Source organism: Sturnira hondurensis, unplaced genomic scaffold (genome assembly GCF_014824575.4).
Source record: "Sturnira hondurensis isolate 20B ecotype Veracruz unplaced genomic scaffold, ASM1482457v3 Scaffold0000022, whole genome shotgun sequence".
Lineage (NCBI taxonomy): Eukaryota > Metazoa > Chordata > Mammalia > Chiroptera > Phyllostomidae > Sturnira > Sturnira hondurensis.
The window spans coordinates 7,562,613-7,572,151 of record NW_028072653.1 but is presented as its reverse complement, the minus strand read 5'-3'; the positions used below and the strand labels follow the sequence as shown (position 1 = coordinate 7,572,151).

Below are 9,539 nucleotides of genomic sequence, written 5' to 3'. Positions count from 1 at the left end.
TAACAGTGGGCACATGGACAAAAGCAAGTCCATCAGGCTGGCCGAGGGCCCTGGAGTGTGTATTTCTAACAAGCTGGCCCAAGTGATTCAGATGTGGCTGGTGCTGCACTGTACCCCGAGGAAAGCTGCACAGGATGGTCTCCGAGGAAGGAAGGAGACAAAGATTTGGTTGCCTGTTTGTTAAAGGCTAACTTCCAATCCTCTGCATTAGCCCCAGCGGACTAGTCATTTTTATGTGATGAGCCACTGAGTGGAGGGCAAAAAAAACAAACCAAACTAAAAACATACCATCTGGACTGGCTGGGGATGGAGATGAAGGAAACGGCTGGGCAGGGAGGCACCAAACATCAGTAAAACACAGATGAGGGGTAGGGGCGGGGGGTAAAAGAGATAGAAGAAATTGATTCAGAAAGGCCACTTTATTGATGGAGATGAAACGAAAAGTTCTCCACAGCCCTCCCTCACTCACTTCAGTGGCTTCACTGGGCATCTGAGACCAGCGTGGGCAGGCCTGTGGCCAGCTCCCCGCTGCCCGCTCCGCCTGAGGCGGACACGTAAAAACACATCAGCTCGTGAAGATTCCCAAACACACCCCAGAGTCCCTCGGACAGTTACTGTGCATTTTTAAAATATCGTACAAAATATGTTAAGTAGGAAAGGTCAGCTGTGCTGTGATTATCGGCAGGACATCCTTTTAGGATTAGCATCCCCAAAATATTACTTACTTATTGCAGTGAAACCTCTAGAAGGTAGAGCTGTACAAAAAAGAAAAAAATCTAAACAATTTTAAGAAGAGCAACAACTGAATGCTGCTGTAGTTCATTTAAATTTTCTTTCTCAAAAATACATTCTTAAATATACAAACTATACAATCTTGACATTTTAATGCTGGTTTTGTTTTTTGTTTTTGTATTTTTTTCCTCTGAATAATAATAGAATCCACACTAAAAAAATCTTTATCTTCAAACCTACAGGAGTGCTAGAGGACTTGTGACTCGGTACCTTCATATAACACCACATAAATAACTTTAGCCACAGTCTGTGTTCACAGCGTGGTCAGTGAAACCAAGGAAATACTTTTCTGGTGATTAGACGTCATCCGCAGAGAGGGTGGGAATGTTCAGCCGAGGCCGGGTGAAAAATGCCATCTTCTCCCTGTGAAAGAAGCCATCGTCCTTTTAGACCTGGAGTTTCCAACCACTCTGTACAGACTCTATGGGCGGGCTGTCCTGTGCACTGTATGTCTCGTGGCAGCTCCCCTGCCTCTGCACCCCCCAGATGCCAGGTGCAGCTCTCCCACGCCTCTCGGTTGTGACGACCAAAAATGTCCCCTTAGGGGGCTGGGGCCCAAATCATTCCTGGTTTAGAAGCACTGCTTTGGGGGACACGAGCATGACCAGAGACCTTTAGTTAAAATCAAGGACTTGATCAGAAGGGCCTTTGAGCCACTTCCAGTATTTGTTTTAGATTCCCACTGGCTTAAAAGTGGAGATGCGCAAACATGGTCCTGTGAATCACGGTTCCTTTGAAATGCTTTTTAGCCTTATCTGAGAGGACATCAAAAGTCCAAGTGCAAAGCCCTCTGTGGATGGGGTGCCCTCCTGTGAGCCACCCAAGGTCTCCTACGGCAAGAAAGCACCTCCCTGAGATCCCAGCAGGCAGAGCCAGGAGGCCGGGCAGGCATCTGTCAGCCTGGCTTATTTATCAGTTGGCCAATTCTCTGCAATTACCAGTGACAGAAATGCTGAGAGAGAGGCCGGAGCAGGTGGCTCACTCATGGAACAAGAGGAGCTAACAAATTAGCTCAGGTTGTCGGGGACTGAGGAAGACATCGAGGGAAGGCTGTGCAGGGCGCACAGACCATCAGGCACAGCTTGGCAGAGGATGAAGGTCTGTGACAGAGCTGGGGCTCTGCTAGAGGAGGGGCCACGGGATGGGGGCAGGGAGACAGAGAAGGGCACCGAGGCTGGGTAGGTGGGCTGCAAAAGGGAAAAAAGGCAGGCTGGCCAGCCCGGCGCCCTCTCGCTCACCTGAAAGACTGCACTTCTGGGGGCTCCTTACAGCTCTGGCCTCGAAGCCTGTGCACGTCCTTGGCGGCCGCTCTCATCATCTTGTCTGTCTGCAGCTCCCCCTGGCGCTCTGCTCGGTCCACCTGCAGGGTGAGGGCAGGCAGAACTGTGAGGTGGTGGAGAGTCCTTTGGGCCTCCAAAAGTGGGCCAGCTGGGGAGAACCTTCTAGCACAGATAAGTTCATAGCAGTCCAAAGGGCTGCAGGTCCACCACCAGCATCCTCGCTCTACCTGTTCCCCGTAGGGTCCTCTTCATTCAGAGTGTCGAGGGAGAGTGGGCCCACTACCTGGGACAGTGAACAGGTCACTGAGCACCCGTGTGGCCCTGTCTGAGGTCAGGACAAGAGGCCGTCTGGCGCATGTGCTACTTCATTGACTCCCCCCTCAGGGCCACCTCGGAAGGTAGATTTTATAATGACCTCATTTTACCGCCCAGGAAACAGGCTTGGACATATTCAGAAATTTCTTTAACGTCAAATACTAAGATGTGGTAGAATTCCAATTCCAAGTTGTACAGTATACTCAACTTTAGGTACGTTACACACCTTCCTCTTTTTTTAAAAAAAGATTTTATTTATTTAGTTTTAGAGAGGGGAAAGGAAGGAGAGAGGGAGAGAAACATCAATGTGTGGTTGCCTCTCACCCAGACATGTGCTCTGACTGGGAATTGAAATGGCAACCCCTTGATTGGCAGGCCAGTGCTCAAAACCACTGAGCCATGCCAGCCAGGGCCACACCCCTTCCTCTTCATGCAAACCTATGTAAGTACATTTGAGAACAAACCATGGAGAGCCCTAAAATACCCATGTACTAGACATGTGACAACATTGCACAAAGAATTTTGGTCAATGAAGCTGTTGTTTAAATGTCTCTTTAGTAGGTGACCATCAAGTAGCCGTGGATGTACTATAATTTACTATTTGAAAGGTCGAGTTTCCTCAGTTCGTATTTCCTGAAGGCAGGGCCCATTACACTTATTTTCTTACCTCTTTTTGCCTTGGCTACCTGGAAGCTCAGACATAACTCAGAGGTAAATGTAACACACAACTACCATGAGGTTAGGAATATATTCTCTTCTCTTCCTTAAAACTTCCTGTAATCTCCTATTTTTTCTTAATGCTCTTATTAAATTACTGTTCTTCTGTTCTAAGTAGACAAGGTACAAGTAATAGATTAGAAAGAAACATTTTTGGACTTTTCAAAATTGCCCAAGTCACTCTGAAGCTCCCACACTAGTCTTGACCTAAGCAGTCCAGCACAGCTTCCCTGCTCTCTGGCATCACCACTTGCATCAAGAACTGGGACTTGAGCCAACGGCCCTCCCAACAACCCAGGGAGGTACCCTCTGTACGACACTCTTGCATCATTTGGCTGGGTGCAGACAGAACTAGCAGAGGTCTGTCATTCCTGCCACGGCTGGCAATCTGGGAGTGGTGTTATAAAAATGAGTCAAAGAGGCCTCTGTTTATTGACCTCCTGTTACTTAAATTCTTCGTGGTAGTCTGTGACCTGTTGGCTCAAAGGCCCACTGGTGCCAAACTCAAATTTTTACCCACCCAGCTGTTTTATATATAGCTCGAACAAGCAGGTTTTGAAAGCATTTAGAACCTGCCTGCTTTGCTCACCCTGTGAAGCTACACTCATCATCTGCTTGCTCTAGATAAGATATTCCTTGGGGCTACCAAGGAGACTGAAATGCTGCTGCTTGGAAGCTCTTTTTTTCTAGATTTTCTTTATTTTTAGAGAGAGGGGAGAACAAGAAGTAAAACATGGATTGGTTGTCTCTTGTATGCCCCCAGTGGCCGGGGGTGAGGTGGAGGGTGGAGGCGGAACCAGCCCACGACCCAGGCATGTGCCCACACAGGGAACTGACCGGCAGCCTTTCATTCTGCAAGATGACGCCCAACCCACTGAGCCATACCAGTCAGGGCTGCTTTGGAGCCCTCTGATCCAGAGCCTCCTCACGGTGCTGCTGAGTGACATCATCTAGATGCATAAGCCCACTCCCCATCCCTCCTAGGAGTTCCCCTTTCCTCCTGCCCTCTAGGTGTAGCCCCAGAAAAGTTGTCTCTGGCAGGTCTTCGTGCTGGGAGGGACTTCTCTGGCACAAGGACTCATGAATGTAGTTCCTCCTCCTTGAGTGCTAATGCCTTTTTCTAGTCCTATCTTTCTCCTTGGGTGACCCTGAAACCCCTTGAATGCAGTACAGGAGGATCAGAGGAGTGAGCAGGCTTGTGTTGCTGGCATGTCAGTGCCAAGCCCTGCCATGGTGTGAGGCTCTCCACTCTGGTGATACCTGCTCCATGGAACTTCACAGGCAGGCCCCAGGCTGGGTCACTGTTCTAGATTTTACTGCTCGAGTGGGTGCTGCAGCAGAGGAGGTACCCGTGTTTGAGGAAGGGCTGCACAAGTGAATAAATGTGTGGCTAGTAAGGACTTGCCCACACCCACACGGCAATGCAGCAAAAAGGGCCTGGCCACCAAGTTGAGAGTCGGTAACATTTACTGGGCAAAGGGATTCCTTGATCCTTTTGCTGATGGGAACGAAGGGCCACGGAACACCCTCAGGGGGTCTCAGGATTGTACCACCCCCTTTCAAAGATTTGGTTGCTTTCCCCCTTGTCGCAGCAGGCAGTGTTCAAGGGCGGAACACAGCGCCCCCTCCTGTTCGCCGCACTCACCTGCTTCTCCAGCATCCTCAGCAGCAGGCGGAAGCGTTCGTCCTCGCGCAGCCCCTGCGGCAGCTCCTTTTCCCCGTGGCTCTTGGCTTGCTCCAGCTGCTGCTTGAGCTCCTTCAGCACCGAAATCTCCTGAGTCAGCTGGCTGTGCCAGGTCCTGGTGGCCTGCAGGTCCAACTCAAGGTCCAGCGAGGTGCGTATCAGGCGCTCGTTGCGTGGGCATTTGAAGGATGAAGGCTGTGGGGGCAGGGATGGATCAGTACCTGGCGGGGCCAGTGAGCACGCCCACATAACCCCCTCCTCTCACCCTCAAATACCCTCCCTTCTTCCTTAATCAGCAGGCTTCCACACCTTCAAAAACGTCCCTCTCCCTACGACCCACCTGCGGTTCTCCCATTCTACGGCTCATGTTTATGTCCCAGGCACTGTGCCGGGCTGTTTACATTAACGCCATGACCTCAGTTCATTTGCTCAACCCTACAATGTCCCGATCATTATCGTTGTGCAGGTGAGGCTCCCAGAGGTTAAGTCACACGTCGTAAGTGGTAAAGCAGAGACTCCACCAAGGGAACTGGCTCCAGACCCCATCAGGCACTGCCCACATGGGGCCCAGCTCCCCACCCTCAGTGTCCTCCACTTCCCCCTTCTCAGCCAATGCATTCTGGTCTCTCCCTGGCTCTCAGGTTGTTTCCTTAGTGCAAGCCTGCTCCCCCTTGAGAGCTGGAGCCATGTCTTCCTGACTCGGTGTCCCCGTAAGGGACACCTACTGTTTCTGTCTGTGTGGCATCTACTCCCCCAGTCTCAGAGGTCACTGGTCACCCTCCCTTGGGTATCCACACCTCCTCCATGCTCAACCCACATGGTTCGTGTGGGGCTTCGGAGACAGGACTTTGACCTAAGCTTGGCAAATCAGAATCACAGTGATGACCTCAGGAGTGATACTCAGTTTTGGTACCTTTGGTGACCTATTTGGGAAAAAGGCAATGTCTTTACAGGGAGATTCTTAAGCCAGCGGGATATACACCTAAACTGATCAGGGTCACCTTCAACACTGCATGGGTGACCTTGGTTAAGAATTATGCCAGAAGAAGAAGGTGCAGGAGGAGAGAAGAGGAGAGGGAGAGGGAGAAAGGAATAGAAGGAGGAAGAAGAATTAATAATAAGAATTATTATTATTACCATTATTTTAAAGATTTTATTTATTTACTTTTAGAGAGGGGAAGAGAGGGAGGAAGAGAGAGAGAAAAACATCAATATGTGCTTGCTTCTCACATGGCCCTCACTGGGGACGAGGCCTGCAACCCAGGTATGTGCCCTGATTGGGAATCAAACCAGTGACCCCTTGGTTCCCAGCCCCAACGCTGCCCCCCACCGGCTCAATCCACTGAGCTATGCCAGCCAGGGCATTATTATTACTGTTATTATTAAGCTAGCTGGAGGGAGCAGTGCCATAGGTGGGGTGAGGAGGGGGGGGCTGAAGCCTGACAATATTCAACTCCTGGATCAATCTAAACCTAGGCTTTCCATCCCATGAGCCAGTAAATTCCCCCTTTTATTTCCAAGCTGTATTCTTCAGGTATCTGCATGCATAAGACCCTAAGTAATGTAACAATTAACTCTCTTGCTAGCAAAACCCAGTAATGATTTTTAAAAAAAGAGACTGAGTACAGGAAGCTGAATTCTACACTGGCCTCCAAGACTGCCAGCCCCCTTAGCATGGTGGGACCTGTGAATATAAGGGGGAATCACTCCTGTGATGAGGTAACTAATCAGTTGATGTTGAGTTAATCATCCTGGGTGGGCCTGACCTAATCAGGCAAACTCTTAAAAGATAATCTGGTCCTTTCTGGGTATCTTCTGCTGGCCTCCAAGAAGCCATGAGATGTTTTGGAGAGGGCCACATGGTAGAGACCTGAGAATGACCTCTGTGAGCTGTGAATAGCTCCAGACCTACAGCTAGCAATGACATGCAAGGGAGTGAATCCTGCCAAACCCTCAAGGGGGCCAGGATGTTAAACGTTGTCTGGTCAAAGTTCCAGATGAGGATGCAGGCAGTCAACACCTAGACCTCAGCCTGGTGAGACCCTGAGCAGAGGGTGCAGCTAACCTGTGCTGAACTCCTCACCTGTGGGACCTGTGGGAGCAGGTACTGTTTTAAGCTGTTCAGTGTGTGATTTGTTACGCAGCCACAGGAAGCGAAGACAAGGACGAGCAAAGGGACTTGAGAAATGGCCCGTAAACTGTTACTATGAGCCCTATCCGCACTTAATACTTGTACACCTTCAGGAATACAAAACAGCTTAAAGCAAAAGTTCTATGAGGCTCATCTCGGGTGAACATCGTCTGGTCTGTGCTTATAAATATGCAGGTTCAGGAAATCCAGCTGAGGATCTACTGTATGTGCCTCAAGTTCTCAGAGCAAGAAATGGAGCTTCCCTTTCTTTGCTCTGACTGATGTCCAATCTCAGAGCCTTGCAGGACACAGACAAGGGCACAGGTCAGGCTCTGGCCCAGCACCTGGATTCTCCTGCTCCTTGGGCACACAGACGACCTGAGGAAGATGTGGGCTCAGACCCACCATCAAGGGCTCCCTTACTAAGTCATCCCCTTGGGTAACTGCAAGAGCAGGTGAAGAAGGGGCAACTTCTGCAAGGCTCGCCTTGGAAGGGGGTTTTAGGGAACACAGTAGCATGTCTCCCTCCAGAACCCTCCAAGGAGCTTGTTGAAAATGTAGTTTCCAGGTGCTGAATTACACTGTCCAGGAATGTGGGCTTGGAATTGGCACCATCAGCAAGCTCCCCAGGAGACCCTGTAGTACCAGCCAGCCACAGAAAACGGAAAGGGGTGGGGGACCCAGAGTGGGAGGCGGGCTGTCCCTGTCACCCAAGGCCATGCACACTTTCTCCCACTGCCAGCACCCTCTTCTGCCTGCACTGCTTCCTTCTGCTTCCTCTCGTTCTTCCTGGAGATTCAGGGGGAGGGGTGGTGATTGACAGAGGACCAACTCCTCATTCTGGCAGTCAGCAGCCAGCCGGCCCCAAGCCCCAGGAGACATGGGCAGCCTTCCCCTGCCTGGGGCTGTTCACACGCTCTCCTTTCCCTGCATGTCTCCCACGTGCTCTCTGTCCTTCTCTTTCTGATACTCTGGAAGCTGGGTTTCTTCTGTTTCTACAAACGCACCGGAACTACGGCAAAGTCTGTGTTAAAAGTACAGAGGGCAGGGCCCTCTGCATCTCCTGCAGCCCTGGCTGGTGAAAGGAGTCAGTCCTTTGCCTAACACCACACCCCCCACCCTGATCCTCAGCCAAGTCCTTGTAAGGAAAGGCCAGGATCTCTTTACAGGGACAGCCGTGGCCTCTTCCCTGTGTGCGTTCAGCTGGACTGAGAGAAGCCCACTCACACCTCCCGGCTTCCGGTCCGTGCTGGGGCACCCAGCTCCTCTGCCAGCAGGGGGGGTTGTCAGGACCTTGACCACTCAATCAGCTGGACCACACACCGGGAAGAGACTCATGCAGGGCAGGCTCCCATCGCCGTCCTTGGGTTGCTGGATTTCTATCCAGGAAGGCGCTTCCCCTGGGCTTACAGTTCACAAATGACCACACGTAAAAACCATCACGACCGCCACAGTGATGTCCTTCACACTGTGGCTGAGGAGAACAGTCAGACATCGGGGGCTGCGCTAGGGGAAGTGAGGGCAGAGCAGGAGGCTGTCTCACCCGTTTCACCCGGACGCTGCGGCGCTCCAGGGAGTTTCGAACAAAAGGTGGCTTCTTAGACAGGGTGGAGCTGTCACTGTCACTCCGATTCAGCTGCAAGAAACACACCATGGACGTTACTGAAGGTCCAAGTGCATCAGAGGGCACGCTGAGGCCAGCAGGGTGGTTTCCCCCACTCGGCCCAGTCCTGCTCTCCTGTGCACGCACGGGTCCCTGCTCCCTGGGGCCCTGCAGGAGATGGGTTTCACTTCACCCGCTTTTCCTTTCCAGCGGACCATTCATCAAGCATGTTCATAGCACACCGCCTGCAGCAACCTGCTATGCATGCGGTATCTCATTGAATCCTTCCAAGGACGACATGGGGCAGGCAGGAGCATCCCTTCCCCCAGGGAGAGAAGCCTGGGACTTGCCCAAGGTCAGCGGTTGGTAGCAGTACAGGAGAGCTGACACATTCAGTGAGACTCCAGGACGGAGCGCCCCCTTGACCTAGCCAAGGCCTATTGGCAGTGACTCGCCCCTGTTGCCCTAACACAGCCCGTCTTAACAGCTCAGATGGAGCCACTGTCAAGACTGCCAGACACATAAAAAGAAAAGCAGCCCCAAAGCAAAACCTCAGGGACTGTTTTCCTGGGGGAAGGTGGGCAGACAGGTGCGTGAGGGCCATGCCATCTCAGCTCCGTCCACCTCGGGGTCCCTTCAGTCGTGCACTTGTTTGCAGCCTCCCTAGAAGGCCGATGCCCTCCATCCACGGTCAGAGGTCAGGGCCGTGGTCAGATGGGTGTTCTCCTACAGGAGAGGGAGGCTGGGACGACAGCCCCTCCCAGAATGCGCAGGTGGGGGCGAGCCTCATTTCCACGTAGGTGGGTTCCCCGCAGGCAGATGCTGGACAGCCTGGCTGTTCTGACAGCTGTCAGCCCACCGCTGCACGTCTCCCCCGAGACGCTGTTATATCATTTGGGGGGTTATTAATAATTATTAATGATAATATTACTAGTCTGGCTTTGTTGAACACAGCGGCCCGAGGCACATAACTGATGAATCAGCTACTGTGCCAGGCAGAGTCTCAACCAGAACCAG

The 9,539-nt window shown here is 51.7% G+C and overlaps 1 protein-coding gene across 2 annotated transcripts in view; it reads right to left on the bottom strand.

Annotated features, from left to right (window-relative positions):
• Positions 1-403: 403 nt before the first annotated feature.
• WWC1 (WW and C2 domain containing 1) overlaps positions 404-9,539 on the bottom strand; it is a 122,364-nt gene continuing 113,228 nt past the window's right edge. For both annotated transcript variants that reach the window (XM_037040924.1, XM_037041013.1), the window contains 4 exons: positions 8,463-8,555; positions 4,750-4,983; positions 2,031-2,152; positions 404-1,155 (listed from right to left, as the gene is read on the bottom strand). In XM_037040924.1, coding sequence (XP_036896819.1) covers positions 1,089-1,155; positions 2,031-2,152; positions 4,750-4,983; positions 8,463-8,555 — 516 coding nt within the window. In that variant the 3' untranslated portion in view covers positions 404-1,088. The remainder of the gene's footprint in view (positions 1,156-2,030; positions 2,153-4,749; positions 4,984-8,462; positions 8,556-9,539) is intronic.